The sequence below is a fragment of the Mustela nigripes genome, chromosome 9 (assembly GCF_022355385.1).
Source record: "Mustela nigripes isolate SB6536 chromosome 9, MUSNIG.SB6536, whole genome shotgun sequence".
NCBI lineage: Eukaryota > Metazoa > Chordata > Mammalia > Carnivora > Mustelidae > Mustela > Mustela nigripes.
In genome coordinates this window covers 9,187,237-9,214,906 of record NC_081565.1, presented here as the reverse complement: position 1 = coordinate 9,214,906, position 27,670 = coordinate 9,187,237, and the positions used below count along the sequence as shown (strand labels likewise).

Here is a 27,670-nt window from a genome sequence, read left to right as displayed (position 1 = left end):
TGTATGTCTGTCCTTATTCCATTACTATAAGTTTTATGATTACTGTAGCTTTTTAGTATATTTTGAAATAGGAAGTTTCTTTAACTTTGTTCTTTTTCAAGACCGTTTTGACTATTCAAAGCGCCTGGAAATTTCATATGAATTTAAGGATTAACTTTCCTCTTTCTACAGAAAATTATGATAGGGATTGTATTGAATTTGTATGTTGCTTTGGATAGTATTGCCATCTTAAAAATATTAAGTTTTCTAATCCATGAGCATGGGATATATTTCCATTTATTTAATTCTTCAATTTCTTTGGCAATATTTTGTAGTTTTAAGTGTACTGCCTTTCACCTCCCTGGTTATATTTATTCCTAGGTATTTTATTCTTTTGGATGCTATTATGAATGGAATTGTTTTCTTAATTATGTTTATGGATTATTCATTGCTGGTGTATGGAAATGCAACCAGTTTTGTGTGCTGATCTTCTACCCGGTAATTTTGCTGAATTTATTTATTGGCTCTGGTAGGTTTTTTTGTGGATTCTTTGGAATTTTCCTTACATAAAATCATGTCATAGAAGAATAGATACAGTTTTACTTCTTCCTTTCCAGTTCGAATGCCTCTTATTTTTTCTTTTGCCTCATTGACCTGGCTAGAACGTCTAACACTTTGATGAATAGCCATGATGAAAGTGGGCATCCTTGTCTTGTTCTTGATTTTAAAGGGAATGTTTTCAGTCTGTTACTATTGTGTATTATGTTACTTGTGGGTTTTTCATGAATGCCCTTTATGATGTTGAGGAAGTTTCCTTCTATTCCTTGTTTTCCAAGCATTTTTATTATGAAATAGCATTGGATTTTGTCAAATGTGGTTTTGTATCAATTGAGATGATCATGTTTTTGTTTGTTTTTAACTCATCCTGTGAGTGTGGTGTATTATTTTGATTTTCATATGTTGAACTACTGTTTCACTCCTGGGATAAGTCCCACTTGATCATGGCATATAGCCCCTTTAAAATGCTCTTGGGTTTGGTTTGCTAATATTTTATTAAAGATTTTTGCATCTACATTCATAAAAGATAGTGGTTTGTAGTTTTCTTTTTTTGGTGCAAGTTTGGCTTTGGCATCACAATAATACTTGTGTCAAAGAATGGGTTAGAAATGTTTCTTCCTTTCCTGATCTTTTGGGAGAGTTTGAGGATTGGTGTTAGTTTGATGCAATTCACCAGTGAAGCCATCTTATCTTGGCCTTTTTTTTGTTGGAAAAAAAATTTTTTAAGATTTTATTTTTTTGAGATGCCTGGGTGGCTCAGTTGGTTGAGCAGCTGCCTTCGGCTCAGGTGATGATCCCGGCGTCCTGGGATCGAGTCCCACATCGGGCTCATTGCTCGGCAGGGAGCCTGCTTCTCCCTTTGCCTCTGCCTGCCATTCTGTCTGCCTGTGCTTGCTCTCTTTCCCTCTCTCTCTCTCTGATAAATAAATAAAATCTTAAAAAAAAATTTTTTTTTTTATTTGAGAGAGAGAGAGAGCACATAAGCTGTCTGGGGTAGGGGCAGAGGCAGAAGGAGAAGCAAACTCCCTGCCGAGCAGGGATCCTGATGCAGGTCTCAGTCCCAGGACTCTGGGATCATCACCTGAGCTTAGGGCATATGCTTAACCAAGTTCCCTCTTGGAAAATTTTTGATTAACTTCTTCAGTCTCTTCACTTGTTACAAATCTATTCAGACTTTCTTTTTCTTCTTGATCCTGTTTAGTTAATTTGTGTGTTTTCAAGGAATTTGTCTATTTTTTCTAGGTAATCGATTAGTGTACAGTAATTCTTTTTATCTCTATAAGGTTAGTGATAATGTTTCTACTTTCTAATTTTTAGTTATTTGACTGTTCTGTCCGGTTTTAATCTAGCTAAAGTTTGTCAATTTTGTTGATTTTTAAAGAACCAGAATTAGTTTCCTTGATTATGTTGGCTTTCAAGTCTCCATTTCTTTTTTAAAAAAGATTTATTTATTTATTTCAGAGAGAGAGAGAGAGAGAGAGTGTGTGAGTGGAAGGGGCAGAGGGAGAGGAAGAGAGAATCTCAAGCACACTCCATGCTGAGCATGGAGCCCTATGTGGGGCTCGATCCCATGACCCCAAGATCAGGACTCGAACCAAAACCAAGAGTTGGCTGCTCAACTAACTGTGGCCCTCTATTCTCCGTTTTTTAAATCTCTATCTTATTATTCCCTCCTTTCTGTTAGTGTCAGATTTTGTTTGTTGTTGTTGTTTTTCCTAGTTCCTTAAGGTGTAAAGTTAGGTTATTGATTTGAGATCTTTCTTTTTTTGATATAGGCTTTTATATCTATGTAGTCCCTCGGAGCACCACTTTTGCTATATCTTGCAGGTTGTGGTATATTGTGTTTTCTAAAGTATGTCTTATAAATTTTTGTTCCTTATTCCATTATCTCCTTTTGTGTTTAATTGATTTTTTAGTAGTGTACTGTTTTGACTCTCTTCTCATTTCCTTTCATGTATACTTTTTAGATAGTTTCTTAGTGGTTACCATAAGGATTACAATTAATATCCTAAATTTATAGTGAAGTCATTTAAATTTGTATCAACTTGGACACCTGGGTGGCTCAGATGGTTGGGTCACTGCCTTCGGCTCAGGTCATGATCCTGGAGTCCTGGGATTGAGTCCCATATCAGGCTTCCCCTGCTCTGCAGGGAGCCTGCTTCTTCCTCTCCCTCTGCCACTCTCCCTGCTTGTGCTCTCTCTCTCTGTCAAATAAATACATAAATTTGACCTTTTTAAAAAACAAATAAATAAATTGGTATCAACTTATTTTCAGTAACATATAAAAACTCGACTCCTATACAGTTCCATTTCTGTCCTTTATGTTGTTATTGTCATAAATTATATCTTTACACATTGTGTACTCATTGAAATACTTATATATTTTTAAATGTATTTGTCTTTTAAGTAATACAGGAAATACAAAGAGAGTTACAAACTAAAATGCAGTGACATTGGTTTTCGATTTTTATATTTATTTAGTTATCTTTACTGAAATTCTGTTTCTCCATATGTCTTCTAGTTACTGTCTAGTGTTTTTTCATTTCAGCACCAAGGATTCCTTTTAGCATTTTTGTAGGGCATATTTATTAATGATGAAATCCCTCCACTTTTGTTTGCCCAGAATGCCTTAATTTCTTTTTCATTATTGAAGGATAATTTTAATAGATACAGAATTCTTAGTTGGTACTTTTTCTCCTGCAGCACTTTAAATATGTCATTGCACTACCTTCCAGCCAGCATTGTTTCTGCAAAGAATTTGGCTATTAATCTTATTGAAGATTCCTTTTATGTAATGATTCACATCTTCTTGCTGTTTTCAGGATTCTCTTTTTGTCTTTCAACTATTTGATAATGTGTCTCAGTGCGGATCTCTTTGCATTATATGTCTTAGAGCTTACTGAACTTCTTGGGTATGTAGCTTCATGTCTTTTATCTAACTTTGGATATTTTCTGCCATTATTTCTTCAAATATTCTTTCTGTTTCTCTCTCCTCTCTTTCTGTGACTCTCATTATATCTATGTTCATATGCTTAATGGTGTCCCACAGGTTTCTTGGGCTCCTTTGATTTTCTTCTTTGTTTTTTCTTCTCAGACTAGATAATTTCATTTGACCTGTCTTCAAGTTCAGCAATTCTTTTGTCTGCTCAAATATGCTATTGAAACCTCATGTGAATTTTTCATTTCAGTTATTGTATTTTTCAGCCCCAGATTTTCTGTTTGGTTTCTTTTTATAGTTTTTGTCTCTATTGATATATTCTTTTGTTGAAACTTTTAAAACTTTTTTAAAAATCCCTTTGTCCATAGTTTTCTTTAGCTCTTCAAGCATATTTAGACAGTTTATTTAAAATATTTATATAAAGTTTTTTTTTTTTATTTAAAAAATATCTGTGCTTCTTCAGGGACAGTTTTTGTTTATTTCTTTTAGAATAGACCATACTATCTTGTTTCTTTGCTTACTTTGTAATTTGTTGTTGTTGTTGTTGAAAACTAGGCATTTTGAATAGTATAATATAGTATCTCTGGAAATCACATTCTTTTCCTTTCTCAAAGTTGTTTCTTGCTGTGGACTGTGGCTTTTATTTGTTTATGGATTTTTTAAAGACTGTTTTTGTAAAATCTGTATTTGTCATGAATGCTGTCTGAAGTCTCTGTTCCTTTAGACTGTATTCAGGTAGTATTTTGATGGTGATTTTCTTGAATGCTGGGAACCCCCCCGGCCCAAATATATTTTAATAAAAATAAAGGAGGAAAATCAAGAAGAAGAAAAGATAAACATTTCCCAGTGATTGCGAACTACTAGCTAGGCCATTTACAACCATGTCTTAGTCTTTACTCTCTTGTGCTGAGCCTAGAAATCAACCACAGGTCAAAGCTTAGGGTAGGGAATTGTCAGGTCTCACAGCATGTGTCCTGCCAGGAGTATTCATTTGATTTTGTAAATCACATAGTATATGTGGTCTTTTAAATGCCCTAATTTCCCAGAAAACTCACTCTCCAGCTTTGTTCCCCAGGTTTTCAGAGCTTTATTGTTTGTTTCAACTATAATCTTTTGCCCCAGTGGGCAGCAGCTTCTTTCTTTTGCTTACAAGTTTTAAAAATCTCTCTCTCTCTCTATCTCTCTATATTAAAGGAATGTCTCCTTTTGCACCCTGAGTAGGATCTGAGTTAGGCAAAAGATAAGCACCTTGCATCAGTCCTTCAGACAGCTCTGGACAGGTCCAAACAAACACATTTCTCTTAGAATAAGATCTGCTTTGCTCTCTCCAGAACTAGGGACCAGTGTCTCACACTCAGAACACAGGCTGCTGTTTTTGAGACCACCACTGAGTGGGGTGGGGGAAGGGAAAGTAAAAGTGCTGTGAACCTTTCCTGCTGTTTTAACATTACCTTTTTCATTGTTGTTGTTTTGGCATTTGCCTGTTTGCTATAATATAACCCTTTGATTATTTTAGAGTTCTGAAAAATCAGATTCTGATTTTTTGTTTTTCTTATTTTTTCAATATTTCTGTGAAGGGACTGGCCCTTGGAGCTTTACTTATTTTGTTGATCTCAGTCTTGAAAGGGAGATACGGTTGACTATGTTGAGTTTGTGGTGCCTATGGGGAGGCTCAGTATATACATTCCATTGAAAGATATAGGGGCTTGAATTTTTCTTTCTAGAGGGAGGAAATCTGAGCTGTAAATAGGGATTGAGAGGTCTCCACCTTATTGTGGAAAATACAAGGGTGGGTGAGATCAGGGAGGATCCCAGGGAAGGTTACCATAGAGGAGACCACACTGGAGGCAGAGAACTAATGGCCACAAAGTACTAGGAAAACCAGGAGAGTGTGGTAGAGTGAAAACTAAGAAGATAGTGGTGCAAAGAGAGGAAAATGATTTCCACTGAGAAGATGAAACTTTCCCAGTAAGATGCAACTGAAATAAGATATCCTTATCATAAACTGGGTCAGTGGAATGATGACATTTGAATGAAAACAGGAGAGGAATTGGATGGTAATTAGAAAATGATGCAAGGTCAGAGATTTTTTTTCTCTTTTAAGTTGGCACAGGATTTGAATATATTAGTTGGAGTGGTAGGAGGGTCTGTAGAGAGGACAGAGTAGAACAGGGAAGAATAGAGGAGCAGGGTGTAAAAGGGGACAGAAGAAAAGAGTTAAGAATACAGATGGAGTTGGCTTTCATTAGATGGTGGACATTATGTTTTTTAAGTTTGGAGATAATGCGAGATATGAACTAGAATTTAGAAAAATTTATAATGGGAAATTGGAAAGCTGAAGGGAAGTGAATCATATGGATTAACTTTTTTTTGATGAAGTAGGAGAGATTGTCTGTAGAGTAAAAGTTGGGCTGGAGTGGCACACAGTTTGAAGGGAGTGATAAAGGCGTGGAAGAAAGAATAAATGTGTGAGCCGGCCAAGGATAAGAAAAAGAATTGATTGTTGAGGGCTCAGCTGAGTTTGGAGGCTGATTCTGAAACAGTACAAGCATGACCACTTTGATTTCTTCAGGAAATTCGTGCAGATTATAAGATTAGTATATGCTTGGGGACTTTTTTTTAGCAGATGGGAGAAAAGGATAGGAGTGAAATAGATTATAGGGCTCTGTTGTATGCACAGTTTGGATGTTCAGCTATATAATCCATTGCGGATGGTGGCTAATGGGAGAAAATGGAGGGGTTTGAGGATTGGTTGACTCAATTAGATTGAGGAGCAGGTAGAATGGGGGAAAGGGAATGAGGGGCCTGGCAGGGTTAGTGGCTTTAATTGTAGAATGAGCCATTTGTATTTCACTTCAAAGGTGGAGAAGTTCAAGGTGATGAATTATAAAGTCCAGGATGTGGCCTTGGGAGTTGGTGAGTCAAAGTGAAATGGAGCTAAAGATTATTGATTTTAAGGAGGTCAGAGAACTGTAAGGCTAAGATGTTGGTTGAATTTCCTATATGCTCCCTGAAGCCAGCCTAATGGCATGACTTGGGATGGAGAGGAAGACTGAGCCTTGTGCCAACATTTTTTAATGAATGTGAATGATTATTAATATTGGTTAATGAACAACAGTGGATGCAGCTTTGCCAAGTTAATTTTTCTTAGGTCATTAGTTGTTTCCTGTGGAGATTAAACTATGGCCAGTTTATTTGGAAATAAACAGATACTAAGTTAGGAAAATGAAACCCATCAGCACTCTTCATACCATTAATTTATTCTGCAAACATTCACTGAATACTTTTTCTGGGCTTTGAAGTTCCTCATGGCCTGGGGAGGAGATATACATTTAAATAGATAATTGACATTGTAATGGTAAGTGTTACAGTATATGAGTAGTGGTCTTATGTGGGATATATACCGAAATTCATTGGAATGGGGAACAAACTATCAAAACTGTTTAAGTTTATCCATTTCTTTTTTCTTTTTTTTTAAGATTTTATTTATTTATTTGAGAGAGAGACAGTGAGAGAGAGCATGAGCAAGGAGAAGGTCAGAGGGAGAAGCAGACTCTGCATGGAGCTGGGAGCCCGATGCGGGACTCGATCCCAGGACTCCGGGATCATGACCTGAGCTGAAGGCAATCAGTCAACCAACCAACTGACCCACCCAGGCGTCCCAAGTTTATCCATTTCATCACATGTACTTTATTTTGCATGTATGTGTTGTTATATGTTATTTATTTCATTTATTTTAACTCTAGTATTTTTATAATTTTTTAATGCAAAAGATTTGAGGCAATATAAAAAGTATACATAACATGAAAATATCCATGTACACAGCATGTAGTTTAAGAAAAATTACAGATGCAATTGAAAGTTCCTGTGTATTCTTCCCTAATTCCATCCCTCTTTCTTTTTCTCCTTCTTCCCATTTTGAATTTGGGGTTTATCATTCACATGATTTTTTTTGTTGTTGTTGCATATTTTGAGGCTTATAAAATTGTTTTATACTCTTCTTTCTACAATTTGCTTTTTTCCCACTCATCATTGATTTTAAGAATTTTCAACATTGATAACTTTTAGTTCAAGTTCATTAATTTTTCCTGCTGTATAGTTTTTCATTGAGGACTATTCTTAATTTTCTTGATGGTGAGTGTTTAAATTGCTCTAATTTTTCATGTAAAGTGTTACAAATATTTCTGGAGATATCTCTTTTGAGCTCAGTTATCAATTGCTACATAACAAATCACCCCAAAACTTAGCAGTTTAAAACAACAAATATTTATTATCTCATAGTTTCTCTGGATTAAGCATCTATGCACAACTTAACTGGGTACCTCAGGGTTAGAGTGTCTCACGATACTATAGTCGGGTGGCAGTGGGCCTGCAGTCATCTTGAAGCTCACCTGGGGGAGGATTCGCTTCTCTGCTCACTCATATGGCTGTTGGCAGGCCTCAGGTCCTCACTGGCTGTTGGCCAGAGACATCAGTTCCTTCCTACATAGCATCTCCACAGGGCAGCCCACAATATGGCAGCTGGCTTCCCGCAGAGTGAATGAGCAAGTGATTGAGAGAGGGAACCCATGGTGGAAGCCACAGTGTATTTGTAATCTAATCTTGGAATCTCATCACTTCTACCATATTCTGCTCAGTAGGAATGAGTCCAGTCCACACTCAAGGGGAGGAAATTACATAAGGGTGTGAATAGCAGGAGGTAGGATCTTTGGAGGCCTTCTTAGATGCTGCCTACTGCATTGAGTCATAGGATACACATCATCAGCTTTACTAGATGTTGGGAAGGTTCTTTCCAAGTTGGCTATTCAAGTATACACTTTCCTAAACAATAAGACAAATTTTACTAATGTTTAAAATAGGGATCGACATCTGTGCTTATGTGATAGAAGGTTGTTACATAGAGTGTTTTGGTACTGGGAAGGACCCGTGGCAGTTCTTGGTTTGTTTTTGTGTATTTCCTGTTAGTGTGCCTGGTTGGGAGTATGAGTGTATTGTATTGCCTAGATTTAACTAAATTAATGCTTATGAAATGGACAAGTTACCTAAGAAGCATCTGCAAAGAAAAACATGGATTAAAATCAGAGGAATAATACAAGTATACATTAAAATGGTAGAACTGATACTTCTACTCTTACTCTAATTTCTTGGCTGTAAATGAGGGAAAAATAATATCTATAATGTTTTATAGGAAGTCAGCAAAAACATTAGAATCACATTGATCATTTCTTTATAATTTAATTCTAATCTTTATAATTTTTATTTTTGTGTTTTATAATTGACCACTGTTGCAACAATGAACCTTACCCTAAGTGTACTTTTTCCCAATTGTAGCTTATTTGTTAAAGTATTAGCTAATAATAATAGTACATGAACATTATACATGTAAAGTAAATAAAATACTTGTATATTGGGGGTACATGGTCAAATTTATAGTCTATCCTATTAGAATCATAGAGGTATGGAAGAATACTGTGGGAGTAAGGACTAGAGAGTACCTGACAGGTTAAGGACGTCAGGAAAGACTTCACAAAAGTGGTAGATTTTGAGCTGGATCATAAAGGACAGATAGGAGTCTAAAGGGCAGAAAAAGGCTAATGACATTTTTGGCAGAGGAAACAGCATTTGCACTGGAATAGATCCTTTAGGGTGTGGCTTTTTGAAGAAAAATAACTTCCCTAGGTGGTTAGATCTGTGCGGGAGGTGAAGGAAGAGAGAATGGAGGCTTTCGAGGTGGCGGGATGGCAGCTCCGTGAGCTAGTAGAGACAGTTAAGCATGACGTTGACATGATCTGCTAGAACTAAGCAGTCTTAGTTCTCCCAGTGAAAACTGGCTAGTTTGGTACTGCAGTACTATCCTTCAGGTCAAGACTTGAAAGACCAGCCTCTGCTTTCAGCTCCCACTGATAGGGAGCAGTGCTTTCCCATTGAGAACTTCAAACTATTGCTTTTGTTTTTCATAAACAAAATTGAGAGTAGGTAAACTTTATTATTATTATTTAAAAAGCTTTATTGAGGTATATTTAAGTCACTTGAATAAGCTGCACCTATTAAAAAAAAAATGGGGGTGTCTGGGTGGCTCAGTCAGTTAAGTGGCTGACTTCACCTGAGGTCATGATCCCAGGGTTCTGGGATCAAGTTCTGTGTCGGGCTCCCTGATCAGTGGGGAGCCTGCTTCTCTCTCTGCCCTCTCTGCTCATCCTCACTTGCTCTCTCAAAAATAAATAAAACATTTGGGGTGCCTGGGTGGCTCAGTGGGTTAAAGCCTCTGCCTTCAGCTCAGGTCATGATCTCAGGGTCCTGGGATCAAGCCCTGCATCGGGCTCTCTGCTCAGAAGGGAGCCTGCTTCCCTTCCTCTCTCTCTACTTGCCTCTCTGCCTAGTTGTGATCTCTATCAAATAAATAAATAAAATATTAAAAAAATAAAACATTAAAAATATATGTAAATGTCTGAACTTAACAAATTGTAATTTTTAATCAAATGTATACACACACACATATATATATTTACCTGTGACTCCATCCTGACAATCAAGAGAATAAGAACATTTATCATCCCAAATGTTTTTTGTGCCTTTTGGATGAATTTTTAAAAGTTTAACACAGTATGTTAAAACCACTATATATAAAATACAACAACTTTTTTAGGGAATTTAGTGATTGGTCACATTTTAAAATGCTTTCTATTATGAAGATTTAAAAGCATAATTCACAACTAGAGAGAAGAGTATAACAGACTTCCGTGTACCCTATCACTCAACTTCAATGTGTAATAAGCATTTTTTTTAAAAGATTTTATTTATTTATTTGACAGAGAGAGATCACAAGTAGGCAGAGAGGCAGCAGAGAGAGAGAGAGAGGAGGAAGCAGACTCTCTGCTAAGCAGAGAGCCTGATGCGGAACTCGATCCCAGGACCCTGAGATTATGACCTGAGCTGAAGGCAGAGGCTTAACCCACTGAGCCACCCAGGTGCCCCAGCATTTTTAATCTTATTATTGTAATGCTTATACTTTTTGCTTTTCTCCAAATGTAGTGCTTTCTTGCAAAAGAAATTATACCAATTCTTCATTTTACAAATGAAGAAATGAAAACCTGGAGAAATTGAGTTACTAAATTTTTTTTTAAATTCTGGAAATGTAGAAGTTGTTGGGGGAAGAAAAACTGCTATGTTTGCTAGACCCTTACTATGGGAAAGTGCTCTGGACTGGCAGTATGGCCATCACCTGGGAACATATTAGAATTGTACAATTGTATGCCCCACTCCAGACCTACTGAATCAGAAATTGTATTTTAATAAGATTTCCAGGTGATCATACACACATTAAAGTTTGAGAAACACAATAGTAGGGCAAATTGCCTCTTTGGGCAACCATAAAACTTTAGAATTAAAAACCTTTCTAAAATCAAGGTTGGTGAAAAGGGAAAAAATGGAATCCTTGCTAGTTACTGCTTAGTTTATGTTACAAATGATGCCCTATCTAGTACTATGAAAAGTTAATCATTTAGCTTTTTTCTATGTCACCCTTTTCAACTTATAAAAACAACAAAGATTCTGAGGATAAAATAAGTACCCAAGACTATTATTATTTGTTTATGCCTTTTCCCAGGATTATGTTTGGTTTGTGAAAAGGAAGTAGAACCTTAGCATTTTTTTTTTTTAACAGCCCCATAAGCTGATAAAACAAAGCAAAGCCCAGAATCTCTTTTATCCCCCGCTTCATTCCAAAGATCACAAAGTTGGGCAACCAGAAGGCAGAATTAAACACTGTTCATTGTGTATACCAAGGGAGGACCTCATGTTGTGTTCAATCTAGCTGGCTAGGAAACCCTTCCATTAGCTTTTTCCTAATGTTTGCACTGAATGAGCCATTACATTTTGAAGGCAACACTGACTGAATTCAGTATTGATGCATTCACTTACCAACTTTTCTGCCTCTGGCAGAACAGTCTCTTTCTAATGGTAGTGTACAAACAGCAGTCACTGGCTTCATCCTCACTCTAAAGGAAGCCTTGTAATGTTGCTTCTGTCGCTATATCCTTTATATGTAAGGCCCCATTATAATTCCGTTCTTTGTGCCCACGCTCCAGAAATATTTTCTAGATAATTGTTACTCGTTAATGGAAACCCTTTTGGTATGGTCCCAGGTAAAAAAAAATCTATGCAGGATTTAAATATGTTCTGAGGTATACTGTGTTATAGTAAGATATTAATGTCTTAACAAAGAGGAAATATTAATATTGTTCTTTTGATTTGTAATGTTTTCACATATAGAACCTAGCGGTTGTATCTATATACTTTTCCAGAGAATCATTTGGCAGCTGAAAAAATATTTAGATTCAGAATTTATTAAAAGCCAGTTCCTTTTACTGCTATTGTATTTTTTCTGATGGAAGTGTATACTCTAGGTTAACCAGTAAAATAAATGCTTCTGGTTTTACTAAATCCATGGGTCCTTAGAGCCTGGTATGTACTCTGTCAAACAATCATATACAACATATAAACTGCAGTGATTCCAGTGGTGCCTTATTGGATCTCAAGAAACCAGTGTATTTGATCCCATATTATATTAATGGAGGGCTTTACCCAGTGAGATTATTCCACTGGCATTGACACTGCGAGACTGTGGACCATTAATAACAATATAATTTCCATTTTAATGCTAATGGAAAATCTAAAAATAAATTTTTAAAAATGTAAAATAAATCTTTAATATATAAAGTCTCAAAGCAATTTAAAAAATGATTTGCTGAAGTGCTGTCACGTTTAAGCATTGTATTTAAACTTATGATATGAGAGATATGAAAACATGGTGGTTGTACATATAGTTAACAGTTGTGGAAAATTTATATCTTCACTACTTTGAACCTTTTTTAATATGATAGACTAAGAGTCCTCTTGCATATTCTGGATTGTCTTTACTTAATTTCAGCCTTGACTCTTAAGCTGTAAAGTCTGGCTTGTTTTTAGGTAATGTTCTACATGCCTGTTTTCTGTTGTTTGTGATTATACAATTAGTAATATCTAGTGAAAATGTAGTTAGTATGGGAATAGTTCAAATTAAAATTAGAAACTGGACTTGGCATGTATTCAATTCACTGCCGAGGGTTAAAGTCCAGAGCCATGGCTAGTGGATCCTCACCTTTCTCTCCTGGTATTTTAGCTTTACTGATGATTTGAAACCATAGCAGTTAATATGCTTTAGCCTTTGCTTTTACAGATGAGAAATGGATCTTATACTTATATCACCAGGTTTCAAAACTATTTACACTAAGTGGGATGGTTTACTACCTCAGGGGTAGTGCATTAAGCCTATTGCTCTGGAGAATCCATTTTCATCTCTTCTCACCAATTGATGGGACAGATATGACAAGCCTTTAAAGTTGAGTGGAAATTTTCTGTGGGGCGGGCTGTTGTATTAAATTGTTCCTTACCACCACCATGGATGTTGTAAAGACTTGTGAGTGGGTAGCCTATGGCTAAGAAAAGAGATATATTGTCTGCAGTAGGGAGGCTGTAAGGCCTAATATATAGGGAATAGTTTTCTTCCTATCTGCTCACTATTTCCTTCTCCTTCTTTAAATCATAACTCGAGTCCATCCACTCCAAAGAGGTTTTCTTGATTAGCAAGCACCAGAAAGTGTTAGTCAGTTCTTAATTATGTGTAATACTATGAGAGCCTGTGTTTGAAGAGGAACTGTATAGTCATTAGACATATAATTCCTAATTTGTACCGATGTATTCTTATACATGGTTTACCATATTTAAAAGTTCAGGTTTCATGTGTTTATATTATATTTGCAAGGAACATGGATTGCCTAATTAATATGGTAACTACCCCCTAGTAATTCTTAGTTGAAAACACACTCTTGCCATTATGCTAACGACCATTTGTCTCTTTTTTTCCTGTTCGTTTCTAAATCAATAGGATTGTAACCTAGTGACTAACAAAAATGTTACAAGATGTTAATATATAATATCAAAAGAAAAGACACATAAAATAAGCTTTGAAATTAACCACTACATTAGAAAACCTTTGTTCTATTTTAAGGACTTATTTAGAATTAAAAAGTAGAGTGTTGAAATGTGGCAGAAATTTTCTGTAACATTTAAATTACTAATCAATAAATATTTTTTAATGAGGTCTCCTTCAACCTGCTGGAATTAGTTATATGCTCTAAATAACACAAGAAAGAGACAAGAGTTCTTTCTGCCTCAGTCTTTCTCTTATTGAACATACTTTAGTTTTCAGAATGTCCTCCTCAATTAGAATTTTTTAACAGTTCATGGATTTGGTCTCTGAGCTACTTTACCTCTACTGAAGGTGAGTTATTTAATTCTTAGAAAATCAGATCAACACACTTAACCATGTTTGTAAAGATCAGGAATTCTTAAGGAGAATTTAATAAACTTTCCTCTCCAGCTATAGTTATGATCACAAGGAAAGCATTAACATAACAACAGCAGCAATATTTTTCTCAAATCAAGAAATATTCCTCTAGAATATGTATCTAGGCATGAGGCGACTTTTTTATTTGTCACAGACTGAGAGAAATACCAACTGATTTTATTTTTGTTATCCCTACTGATGATTCACAATTTCTATGTGACTTTTCACAATATATTTCTTGGGAACAAAGTTCATTGTAGTCTAAATGCAAACATATGTTTCTGTATATTAAGCAAGCATTTTAATACATTATTATTACTTGAGCTAATAACAAATAGTCATCTGTCAGTGAACTAAAAAGGTACAAAGTTCACAGTAATTCTTAGATAGCTTAGTAATTACCCAGACAGCTTGTTAGAAAAGCTGTTTAAATCTAGGATTATGAAATACACTGATGGCTATTTTCCTCCCATGGAGTTTCAAAAGATTGTTAGTACATTTATTTGTCTATAATTACACACGAGTTCTCAGAGTCTTCATTAATGAAATTTATATTCCAAGCCAGCATTGATATTCCTTATAAATTCACTGACTTCTTCCTAAACCCGTACTTTTCTGTCTTTTATTCCTCTTAGTCCCCTCTCCCCATTTCTTGGGGGAAAAAAAAACACAAACCAGTATGGTGATCATTAATATTTGATTTATTTTTCAATAAATATTTGCTAAATAAATTTCTTTGGGTCCTGGGAACTACTTGAGGGAAGAGAATGTGAAAAGGTGGAAGAGAAAAGAAATTAAGTCCACAAAACCAGAAACTTTAATATATTTTTTCATTTTCTAATTATTGTTCCTCTATATCATGCCTTTATGTGTTCCTGCCAACACATATACATGAATTTACCACAGCAGCTGTGGTAGTTAATGGACTCTTAAAAGTCATGCTTGGATATAACTAAACAAATATGTATTCGTTCCTTTCTAATGAAATTACCCTTAACTGCCATCTTCAAAAGAAAGCCAGCTCCCAAATTGTTTAACTAGATTATTTTAAATAACATATATATATATATATATATATATATATATATATATATATATATTGCTTTAGTGTTAACTTTTTATAAAGATTATTAGAACAAACTTTACTCTTCTCAGGTCTTATTTCCATTTGTAAAAATACTTAATTCAGTATATTTACATTTAACTTTTTTATTTCCTAAGGTATTTGCAGTTGTTTATCTGTTGTTTAGTAATCCAAAAATTCTTGCACATAGCCATTTTGATACTAAATCACTATTCAGCCCCAACTTAAATATTTCAGTTATTTCTTTGTTCTCATTTTAAGGTGATACATTTTTAGATTGTGAGGCAAAATTTAGATGACCCAAAGTGACATTAATTAAAGAAGCAAGAGTCTTTTCTGTTTTAGGAAGAGGTTTCTTTGCACTTAAATGTGAGTTGTTTCCCCTCAATAATAATTGTCTCACTACCTACAATCTGTGTTCCTTACTGACTCATCCTTTAGAGTTCCGGTGTAGGCAACATTTTCTTTTCCTGGGCATGGATATAATTAGATAAAGACATGTAGAGTAGATGGAGTATTAGCAGATAATTCCTAATTTTGAAAGGCATATGTAACCAAGTTTATAGAATGGGATAAAAATGCCACGAGCTAGAATTTGTGGTAATTATCTATGTGTTTATAACATCTTTGACCCACATAACTGAATTTTCACATCCTTTTAAATCAGAGAGAAGTGTACTCATTAAATTTAACTCTGTCTAATTTTTGTCACTTTATTTCTGGGATGTATCCATTTAGTATATATATATTTTTTATTCCTTTTTCAGAGTCAAAACTTCACAAATCAAGTAAACCTATTGTTTCAGTCATATTTATTATTGTTGTCATTAACTCCAATTATTATTATGATAAGAATAACAATTATAGTGTTAAATGCTATAAGATATTTGAGGTTAAAGCTGCAATAATAGACCACCAGATCTTTTTTTTTTTTTTTTTAATAAAGATTTTATTTATTTATTTGACAGAGATCACAAGTAGGCAGAGAGGCAGGCAGAGAGAGAGGAGGAAGCAGGCTCCCTGCTGAGCAGAGAGCCCGATGCGGGACTCGATCCCAGGACACTGAGATCATGACCTGAGCCGAAGGCAGCGGCTTAACCCACTGAGCCACCCAGGCGCCCTAGACCACCAGATCTTAACAAATAGTATTTGGTTTCTGTTTTAACTATGGAGTCAGTGGTGTTGCTGATTGAGCTATTCCACTTCAAAGAAACATCACAGAAATTTATACTGAAAAGATAAATAAGGGTGTGATGCCAGTAAAAGAGCTTAGATGTGTAGATAATGAGAAGAAGCCAAACTAGGCTGGTTACAGATTCCTCTCTCAAACTCCTCACAGAATGAAGTAGGGTATAAATAGTTATTTAGGCAAGTACTTTGGTGGTATATATATTCCACTAAGAAACTCTTGGGAAGTCTTCTATTGTAATGTTGATCCAGAAAGCACTTCATGTATTATTAGTCTTGTAACTCTAAATTCTGTGTCTCATAGTGAATTATTATGCCAATAAAAAGTTTGTATTATTATACCTACTCAGTACCTTACTACATGGGAAACCCTGGAAATTAACATATCTGTTATTCCTAAACACAAATCTGTTAATCAGCACCATCCCAACCCCGCAGTGTAACAAACTGGTTGGGATGGCTACTGCTAGTGGAGAAAATGGTTCTCTTGAGAGAAATTTTTTTCCTGGTTTCATGGGGTGTTTACTAACAGTAATCATTTCAACATGTATATTGTATCCTTTCTTTCATTTAAAGGTTTTAGCAGGAACACTAATCTGAGCACTAAGAATTAATTTAGGCTTTCAATGAATATTTGTTGAATTTACACAGCTCCTTCTATTTCCTTATGAGCTAGATAAAATGTATTTTGTATGTATTAATATTAGATTAATATGAACAATAAAATACCTTGAATGTGCTTTTGATTTTAAAGTACTTTTCTGTTTGCATCCAGCCAACATTTTTTCTGGGCTTTGGGCTGCTGAATTAGGCTGCTGTGTCTTCAGTCAGCAAAATTCCATGGGTGTATCTGTCTATATGAGATAAAACACTTTATTCTAGCACAGGAAAAATTTTCAAGTCATTCTCGTCTTTTTCTTGCCTTACAACTTGCTTCCCTTTATTTTATGCAGCTTTGTGAATGATGGAGTAAAAGAATTTCTTTTGAAAATTAGTGTATGATTTCAATGTTTTGATATATTTCTTACCGTGTTTTCTCTACTATTAACAAAAGACCATAAAAATTATAAACATGTAAGAAAATGCTCTTCCTGATAAAGGTTTATTTATCAGGAATTTCTCTACTTCTTCTCATAATAAAATTAGTGGTATATGTTATTGTGTAGTAAGTTTTCTCACATTTTGTCTCTGTGTTTAGAACTGATAAATTCTCTAGCATTTCCTTTCAGAGCTTGCATCTGCTCTTTAAAACCCCCTTTTCTGTACTCACATACCCTCAGGTTTTGTTTTGTTTTGGAATTTTTCTCTTCTCTTCCCACTTACCATTTGTATATTCATACATATGTGTAACATGCACATAGGGACATATATATGCATATTCACAATATTTTTTTCTGAAATATGTGTAAGTTATTGACACAATGAACTGTTGTCCTTTTCATTTTTTTTTTTAAGATTTTATTTATTTATTTGAAAGTCAGAGATCACAAGTAGGCAGAGAGGCAGGCAGAGAGAGAGGAAGAGAAGCAGGCTCTCTGCCAAGCAGAGAGCTGGACACGGGGCTCAATCCCAGGACCCTGGAATCATGACCTGAGCCTAAGGCAGAGGCTTTAACCTACTGAGCCAGTCAGGTGCCCCGACACAATGCACTGTTAACCCTAAAAACTTCAGTGACTATTTTGTAAAGACAGAGATACTGTCTTTTATAACTATAGTGTAGTTATCAAACTCAGGAAATTAACAATGATATAATATTTTTGTATAATCTATAGACCTTTTATTCAAATTTCATCAATTTTCCCATTAACATGTTTTGTAGCAAAAGGAAAAAAAAATTACTGTCCAGGTTTCAGAGTGAGAACATGATTTACATTTTGTGTCTCTTTCATCTCCTTTAATCTGAAATAATTCCTTAATCTTTGTTTTTTGTGACATTGACATTTTTAAAAGAATATAGGCCATTTATTTTGGAGGCTATTCTTTCAGTTCAGGATTTTTTGATGTTTCCTTATAAATAGATTATTATACATTTTTGGCAGGAACATCACAGGGGTGATGTTTCGTCCTCAATGATTAGATCAAGAGACACATGGTGTCTCTGTCACATTACTAGTGATGATAACTTTGTTCATTACCTTCAGACTTATTTATTTAATTTTTACAAGTTTATTGAAATATAATTGACATAAAGTAAACTGCACACATTTACATGTGGGTTTTAATGTAACTGGTGAGTAAAGTTAATGACCTTAGAGGGAAGCCTTTACAAATTCTGTTTGAATTACAGGAACTTTATGAAATGTCAGGGCTGTGCGCTATCCTGGTTTGTCAACAAAGTCAGTGTAGGTTCTACATGTTATAAGGGGATAAATAACATGTAATAGAAGAACAGATTGACTTTGGGTTTTTATCTATACTGAGTATTGGACATCTTTGTGTGACCAGTGGCCTTTAAAATGTAGCTTCCTTATCTTCTGCTGTATTTGTTATCACGAGTTATATTAGTAGTCCATTCTCAGATCAGTCTTTAGGATTAAAAAAAACTATTACAGATGGTAAAGACTGAGTTGGTCATATACTATATATTGGTAATCAATTTATAATTTAAGTTGTAATTTATAAATACAGATTTCATCCAATATTAGATAGCTAAGAATTAAGATTCCTTGGTCTGTATATTTCTTAACTGATTGAACCACTCACGTGCCTTTGTATATTTCTTGTAAGAGTTCATAAAAATCAGAATTTCAGACTCGGAAGAGATCTTAACCATTGTAATCTAGAGCTTTCCAAGCAGTATAAGATAATGAGCCTTAGTCCCTCAGCCGCTGGGCTGGCCCTGGGAAATCTGGAGCCTTTTGTGCTGGTCACTTATGTCGGCATGCAGTCCTTTTTATTCTAGTGTGCTACATAAATGTTACCATTTTCTATAGACACCGTGACATAAAGGAATAAGGAGACACTGACTTTGTCCAATAGCTCACTTAATCTTTAACTCTTTTCTCTTGTATCTCTGCTAAATGATCATTGATCCTAGCCATTTATTCAACAAATACTTCATACCAATTTGTGTGCCAGGCACTGTGCTAGATGTAAGGAATATAAAATAAGACAGATAAGCTGCTACATATTGAGCTTTTACATTTTGTTGGGGAAATAGACAAATCAACTAAATGAGTAACTGAGCATGGTAATTTAAGATTAAATAAAGTACGGTGGATGAAGTGAACAGAGGGATGAAAGATATTAGAGATCATTAGATAGATTATTTTAAGAAGATATTTTTGAAGCAATAGCATTCAGCTGAGACTGGTAAGGATAGAATGAGCAGGCTTCAAAAGATCTGGAAGAAGGCTATTCCAAGAAGGACTAACCAAGTGCATTGGCCTGAGTGTAGGTATCAGTGTCTAGTTAGCCCTTAATACTCTGTTATTATTAGAAATATGTTTTCTGTTCTAGGGTAGTAACAATTCATCAGTCTACTTTCATTTTAAATATCTTCAGGACTGTAGTTCTGTGCTTGACCTGTCAAGTTTTTGATTATTAATTTGATTTCCCAAGTATCTCCACAGTAGGAGTTGAATGAAGTTCTCTGAGTAAGATACAAAATTATTTATGTTAACAAAAAGAGACATCTCTCTTTTTAATAAATCAATACATTTCTATTCTGGTTTATATATTAGTGGTTTATAAATTGAGTTATTAAATCTCATCTCTGGGTATATGGAATAAAGTCTACTTATAGTAAAATGTAGATAGAATTTAGATAGAAAATCTATTTTTTGAACCTTGAAGACAAAGTAAGTGATTCTGGATGTTGGTAAATTACTAAGTAACTATGGTATTTACTTTCAAACACTTTGTTGTTAGTCTACAATTTTAACATTTCTCTAGTGGAAAAATATGTATTTTGCAGACATAAGATATGTAGTATGAGTAATGTGGAACTGACAGTATCTAAAACATTGTTGCTTAACAGAATCCTAAGTAGTACCCTTAATTTTCTTTTCTACAACTTTAGAGTCGAATTTTGTTAATTACACTAGGTAAAGTCACTTCAAATGCTGACTTAGCCAATCCTAAACCATTAGTCCTAAGGGAAATAAAGGACTAGGTTCTTGTAAGACTCTGATGTTAACAGTTTTGAATCGATCAGTGCATTACCTTGTATAAAATGTATTTCTGTTTAAAAAGACCCTTATTAAATATATATTGTTGATTCATTAACACTGGACTCATGGCCAAGAGCACTATAGATCATATCTGAATGAAACTTTTCTAATACTTATTTTCTCTGTGAGGCACATCCCATTCTTCTTGCATTTAAGAATACTAGACAGCACTTCAACGCTATGCTTGGAAGGCCATTTTATATAGCAAAATCCCCAACAAAGAACATAAAAGTGTGAAAAACATGATACTAAATATACTGCAGAAAGGATACTTGTTTACAGTGTGAAAACGAACAAGGAAGAACAGCCTTGCCCTGCTCAACCTTAGCTGGGAGCATGCACGTCTGGTAACTCAAAATTTTCTCTACTCTACGCAAGTACATATCTTCATGACCACTAAAGTACCTGCGTATTGATTTGGGGATTACAAATAAGTTTTAGTGACAAGGTGATTTCACAAATGCAGATACACTGTAATTGTTTAATTTTGGGAAACAATTTTCTAAAAATTTATTTTTACAGGGGAAATATAAAATAGATCAATCTTTGATTAGTTACTCTTAAACTACTTTCTATCTTGGTACTGATTTTGGGGGAGCAAATAATTCTGGTTATAGCCATTTTCATTGTAGTCATTTGGTTCTCTTTGTGACTCTGTTGTAACTATACTTCTGAGTATAGCGTAGGTTCTTCATATTCCTGAAGACAATTCTATCTCAGTATAAAAAAACCCAATCGAACAAGGACAAATAAACTTTAGAACTTATAGGAGAGAATAGAGTATCTGTGACTTCAGAGAAAGGAGAGATTGCTTAGAACATAAAAATTACAAATCATAAGTGAAATAATTGATAAGTTATGTTATCAAGTTACATTCAGTTACATTAAAATGAATTTTGGTCCTCAACATAAACATGAAGAAAATGAAAGTGTAAACCACAGAGTGGGAGAAGATACTGCAATGTAAATCACTGATAAGTTATTATTATTAGGATATATAAAGAATTGCTGTACGTTATTAAGAAAAAGACAGTGTAATATGGGTTGCCTGGGTGGCTCAGTTGGTTAAGCATCTGTCTTTGGCTTGGGTCATGATCCCAGGGTCCTGGGATTTAGTCCGGCATTGGGTTCCTTGCTCTGTGGGGAGCCTGCTTCTCCCTCTGCCTGCCGATCCCCTCCTTGTCCTCTCTTTCTCTCTCTCTCTCTCTTTGACAAATAAATAAAATAAAATCAAAAAAGAAAAAGACAGTGTGATAGAAAAATGGACAACAAACTGGGTTGCTTTATGAAAGAACCATAGAGAGTATGACCAGTTCTGCTATAATGCTTGTTTTGGAAAGTGTGGAAGTATTCCAATATGATTGATGTATTAGGGGATAATTTGGGCATAATGCAGATTTTACATTTGCTTATGTGTGATTTTGTCCTTGAGAAACACTGAGTGAATGCAAAAAACTACACCCATCTGAGACGAGCTGCATAGGAATATGCAAAATACACACACCTCAGACATCTTTAGCTTACCTCAATTCAATGAGTCTGGTGTGAGCCACCCCCAACCCATCCACATCTAGTATTAGAATTTTCTGATTTCAGATACCCTTCTTCCACCACATTAGTAGCTCACAAGTTGTAACCTTTGCAACATCTACTTGTTTAAGCAAACTTCAGTTTTGTTTCAAAGTGATATGCTCTGTTTATTGTATTACATATGTATTTCTTAATCATTTAACATGCATAAGACTGGGTTATCTTTATTAGACTCCTACTATTTTATTAATGTATATCACTGACCCCTTCCCCCCCCCATAAGTTCTGTGGTGTTTATGGCACCATTTTTGTATAGCTCCGTGATTTTAGGGGTGCGTATGTTGCACTATAGCAGAACTGATGGTACATCTGGTGTGATTCCTTTTATGTTCAAAGACATGTAAAACTGAACTTGTGTATGAATGTGATGAAACTCTAAAAGGGATGAAGGAAGGAGTATAGGGATGGGATTGGGGAGTGGTGCACAGTGTTCTTTCAAAAATTGTTAGGGGTGCTTGGGTGGCTTAGTCAGTTAAATGTCTGCCTTCGGCTTAGGTCATGATCCTGGAGTCCTGGGATCGAGACCCTGCATTAGGCTCCCTGCTCAGCAGAGAGTCTGCTTCTCCCTTTCTCTCTGCCCCTCACTCTGCTTGTGCTCGCTCTCTCTCTTTCACATAAATAAATAAAATCTTTTAAAAAAAGATTGTTAGATTGTTTCTTCTACTGGATAGTAGGTACAATGGCTGGTGGTTGCTTATTATTTTTATGCCATTCATATACTTCATTGAAATATAATTCACATACCATGTAATTCATACATTTAAAGTATGTAACTCACTGGTTTCCATTATATCCTCAGAGTTGTGCAACCATCACCACAATTTTAGAACACCTTTATCACCCCAAAAAGAAACCTACTTGTTAGCAGTTACTTTTTTTTTTTTTTTAAAGATTTTATTTTTTATTTATTTGACAGAGAGAGATCACAGTAGACAGAGAGGCAGGCAGAGAGAGAGAGAGGGAAGCAGGCTCCCTGCCGAGCAGGGATCCCGATGCAGGACTCGATCCCAGGACCCTGAGATCATGACCGGAGCCGAAGGCAGTGGCTTAACCCACTGAGCCACCCAAGTGCCCGCGTTACTTTTTTTTTTTTTTAAGACTTTATTTATTTATTTGACAGAAAAAGATCACAAATAAGTGGGGAGGCAGGAGGAGAGAGGAGGAAGCAGGCCTCCTGCTGAGCAGAGAGCCCGACACGGGGCTCCATCCCAGGACCCCGAGACCACGACCCAAGCCGAAGGCAGAGGCCTTAACCCACTGAGCCACCCAGGCGCCCCTAGCAGTAACTTTTCATTTTCCCCCACAACCTCAGCCCCAGGCAGCCACTAATATCCTTTCTATTTCTTTGAATTTGCTTATTCTGCATATTACACATAAATGGAATCATATAATATGCCGTCTTCTGTAATTAGCTTCTTTCATTTAGCAGAATGTTTTGAAGATTCATTCTTGTTGTCACTTGTATCAGCGCTTTCTTTCTTTCTATGGGCGAAAAATATTCCAGTGTATGGATAGAGTGTATTTTACATACCTACTCATCAGCTGATGGACAGTTAGGTTGTTTCCTCTTTTTGGCTCTTATAATATTGCTGCTATGAATATTTGTATGTAAGATTTCAGATGGACATAATGTTTTTATTTCTCTTGAGTATATACCTGTGAGTGGAATTGATACCTAACTATGTTTAACCTTTTGAGGACTGCACCATTCTACATTTCTACTAGCAGTATACCATATGTATACTTTTTATGTGTGTGTGTGTGTGTGTGTTTAAAATATCTACTCAATACACTTTAATACTTTTCAAAACAAGACAGTAGGGACATTTGAAGTGACTAGCTGTCTTTTTGTCTTTAAGTACAGAAACAGATAAGGAATGAGAAAATCTCCAAAGCTAGGGATTCTATCAGATGATGAAGTTTACTTTAACATTTGGAGCTCTGGATCACTGGATATCTCTAGAATGCTGGGTTGATTTGTGGAGGAAGGAAACTTTATCTTCAACAAAATTCCCATAATTTCTTCTAAACCTCTCCTCACTTATTCTCTTTTCGTTCTAGGTGCTTCCTGATTTTTGTACCATCCCTCTGGAGGCCTAGTTTTATAGATTCCCAAATGACCCCTCCCTTCTCTTTGCTTTTGTAAAACTTTTCATTTTCTTAGTGTTTGTCTCTTAGAGGCAAGTATTCTATACTGACTTACTCTTTTTTTTAAAGATTTTATTTATTTCACAGAGATCACAAGTAGGCAGAGAAGCAGGCAGAGAGAGAGGAAGGGAAGCAGACTCCCAGCTGAGCAGAGAGCCCGATGCAGGGCTCAGTCCCAGGATCCCAGGATCATGACCTGAGCTGAAGGCAGAGGCTTTAACCCACTGAGCCACCCAGGTGCCCTAACTTACTATTTTTTCAAGACTCTATTTATTCGTCAGAGAGAAGGAGAGAGAGCACAAGCAGGGGAAGCAGCAGGCAGAGAGAGAAGCAGGCTTCCCGCCAATCAGGGATCCCAATTCAGGGCTCAATCCCAGGACCCTGGGATCATGACCTGAGCCAAATGCAGAAACTTAACCGACTGAGCCATCTAGGCGTCCCTATACTAACTTACTATTGACTGATGTTAGGTTAGTGTTTTAGAATTTTCAGAGGATTTCCAATTTAAAAGATCATTTTGTTCAAAAGAATATACTTGGGTGCCTAGGTGGCTCCATGGGTTAAGCTTCTGCCTTCAGCTCAGGTCATGGTCTCAGGGTCCTGGGATCGAGCCCCGAATCGGACTCTCTGCTTGGCAGGGAGCCTGCTTCCTCTTCTCTCTTTGCCTGCCTCTCCGTCTACTTGTGATATCTGTCTGTTAAATAAATAAATAAAATCTTAAAAAAAAAAAAGAATAAACTTTATGATATAATGTTAAGCTTTCAGGGCAGGAGTGAGTCGGTGCATGTGTTCTGTATGTGTTCATTCGTATGTATGTGGAAATAAATAGCTCTTTACAGTACCCAGTAAGCCATGCATGTAATTCTCTGTTCCTGATGAGGTCTCTTCACACTTCATTCTGACTATGCCTGACCCTACTTCTACTTGTGTTAAGTAGGCCTCTTTGGCCAGTTTTCAATGATCTCATACTATAGTGGACTTTTGGATATTTTTATATATGCAGTTACTCAGCATCTTTTAAACATCTGTCCTCTATTAGGGAAAATGCTACTTTTAGTTCTGTGTCTCCAAGCCAGAAAACCATTTCCTCACTTTTTTTTTTTTAAGATTTTATTTATTTATTTGAGAGGGAGAACATAAGAGGGAGAGGGTCAGAGGGAGAAGCAGACTCCCCACTGTGCAGGGAGACCTGATCCCAGGACCTGGGATCATGACCTGAGCTGAAGGCAGACACGTAATGATTGAGCCACCCAAGTGCCCTCATCTTTTTTGAAGCCAGGGGTCAGGCATCTGATCCAGACCCAGCCAACTAGATGTAGTCATTTGAATTCAGGAGAGAAAAGTGTGAAGAAGATGGCACAGTATGGAATCTGTTCCTAACAAAAGTGTCAAAGCTGGCATAGATATTAGCTTTTGTGGGTGGCAAATGGTGGGGCTCGTAGTCACGCACCTTTACGGCTCAAGTTGTGAGGTGTGGGGGCACCTTGGTAGCTCAGTGGGTTAAGCCTCTGCCTTCAGCTCCAGTCATGATCCCAGGGTCCTGAGATGGAGCCCCGCATTGGGCTCTCTGCTCAGCAGGGAACCTGCTTCCCTTCTTCTCTCTCTGCCTGCCTCTCTGCCTAATTGTGATCTCTGTCTGTCAAATAGATAAATAAAATAAAATTTTAAAAAAGAAATAGAAATGTTTAAAAAAGAAAAAAGATGTGAGGTGTGGTCTCTGTGCCTAGTGGCAGTCCTGCGTGAGGATTTGGGTGTTGCAAGTTACATAGGAATAGGCCCTCTGGAAAATTCTAAAAGATCTGTAATATCTTTTAGAAATATCTCTTCTAATTAAACTAACTAGAATTGTCTCTATCTTTCTTGATTCCTTAAACTCTTTCTTAACTGATGGTTAAATCCTTATTTGGATGATAAACATGAGGTCCAGATCTTCCTTGGCTGGAGATAGAATGTTTGCCTAGTGGCTTCTTAATTAGCCTTTAAGAAAATATCTATGTTTGGGGTGCCTGGGTGGCTCAGTGGGTTAAGCCTCTGCCTTCGGTTCAGGTCGTGGTCTCAGGGTCCTGGGGTTGAGCCCCACATCCAGCTCTCTGCTCAGTGGGGAGCCTGCTTCTCCCCACCCCCCCACCGCCCTCTGCCTGACTCCCTGCCTACTTGTGATCTTTCTCTCCATCAAATAAATAAAATCTTTAAAAAAAAAAAAAAAGAAAAGGGGGCGCCTGGGTGGTTCAGTGGGTTAAAGCCTCTGCCTTCAGCTCAGGTCATGATCTCAGGGTCCTGGGATCAAGCCCCTCATTGGGCTCTCTGCTCAGCAGGGAGCCTGCTTCCTCCTCTCTCTCTTTGCCTGCCTCTTTGCCTACTTGTGATCTCTGTCTGTCAAATAAATAAATAAAATCTAAAAAAAAAAAAAAGAAAATATGTTTTATGAACTATTGAAAGCATACAGAAAGTTAGTGACTAGTAAACAACCTCCAGCTCTATCAAAAATATCCATTTAGCTATATTTGCTTCAGGTCTTTTAAGAAGTAAAACATTACAGATATAGTCTATTACTTGACTCTTTTCATTGACTAGGTTTGCTTTGTTGTTTTCCATCTACACACTTGAGTTTCACATTCACTTTCTATTATTTTAGTGGGTATCAACATGGTGCCTTACCCCAGTGATTATTTAAGAGCCTTTAAAGTTTTTAGTCCTTTTTTTTTTTTTTTTTTTAGAAAAGCACTTGTTAGCATTAATGAACCTCTCCCCACAGGGCTTCAAGCTACTAGAACACAGGCGCCCCCGACACCCTTGATCTTCTCCTCTGCTCTTCTACTGAAGAATTTGGCCTTCACGATGACAGGCTGTTTTGGGAGTTTCCCCTTTCCCAAAACTTTGTAGTAGCCCGATCGTACCACATCAATGATAGGAGCAGCTCCAGTCTTGTTTTCGGCGGCATTTACTCGTGTCTGCTCACTGACTAAGGTCCACAGTTTATCAAGGTTGACAGTTGGGCAGAAGCTCTGGTTCCTCTTTAAGTGGTAATGTCTCATACCAACTTTTCCAAAGTAACCTGGGTGATATTTGTCGAAGTTGATCCTGTGGTGATGCATGCCACCAGCATTACCCCGGCCTCCTGGGTGCTTCTGGTGCTTGCCGATGCGGCTGTGGCCGTGGCTCACGTGGCCCCGAAGTTTCTGGGTCTTCCTCAGTCTGGAAGGCATGTCGGCAGCCCAGATGGAAAAGGGCAGTCTCTTACCTTTCTGATCAATACAAGGACTCGAAGGCTTTCAGTCTTCGCTCCGGTCCATCTTGCACATAGGTATAGGTTGCAAGTAATGAAAACCCCAAGTACTGTCATTTAAGCAAATCAGGATTTCTTTTTTTTATATAACAGGAGACTCAGACTAATATAATTTAGTCAGCAACTCATTAATGTTGGGGCCATTTTCTCTGCAATTTTCATGGCCAGTGAAAGCCCTTAATGGGCTGTCTTCTGTGTCATTTTGACACATCTTCATTATTCCTTGAGCCATTCCTTACATTCGGGTCCATCAAGAGGTTCCAAACCATCTTATCTTTTCCTTGCCCCAGCCTTGGAATCAGCCATATTCTCTAAGTATCCCTTGTTTCTTTTAGTGGAG

The 27,670-nt window shown here is 36.4% G+C and overlaps 2 protein-coding genes across 4 annotated transcripts in view; one reads left to right on the top strand and one right to left on the bottom strand.

The window, feature by feature from the left end:
- The window catches only part of PBX3 (PBX homeobox 3), a 215,427-nt gene that overhangs the window by 31,585 nt on the left and 156,172 nt on the right, over window positions 1–27,670 (top strand). The gene's annotated exons all lie outside the window — the stretch shown is intronic.
- On the bottom strand, window positions 26,779–27,269 carry LOC132025010 (large ribosomal subunit protein uL15-like). The gene has a single exon (XM_059412195.1). The coding sequence runs from the start codon at window positions 27,248–27,250 to the stop codon at window positions 26,804–26,806; it is 447 nt and encodes a 148-aa protein (XP_059268178.1). The 5' UTR covers window positions 27,251–27,269; the 3' UTR covers window positions 26,779–26,803.

Coding starts and splice junctions, on each gene's coding strand:
- LOC132025010 (XM_059412195.1), bottom strand. CDS start 27,250: ATGCCTTCCAGACTGAGGAAGACCCAGAAACTTCGGGGCCACGTGAGC.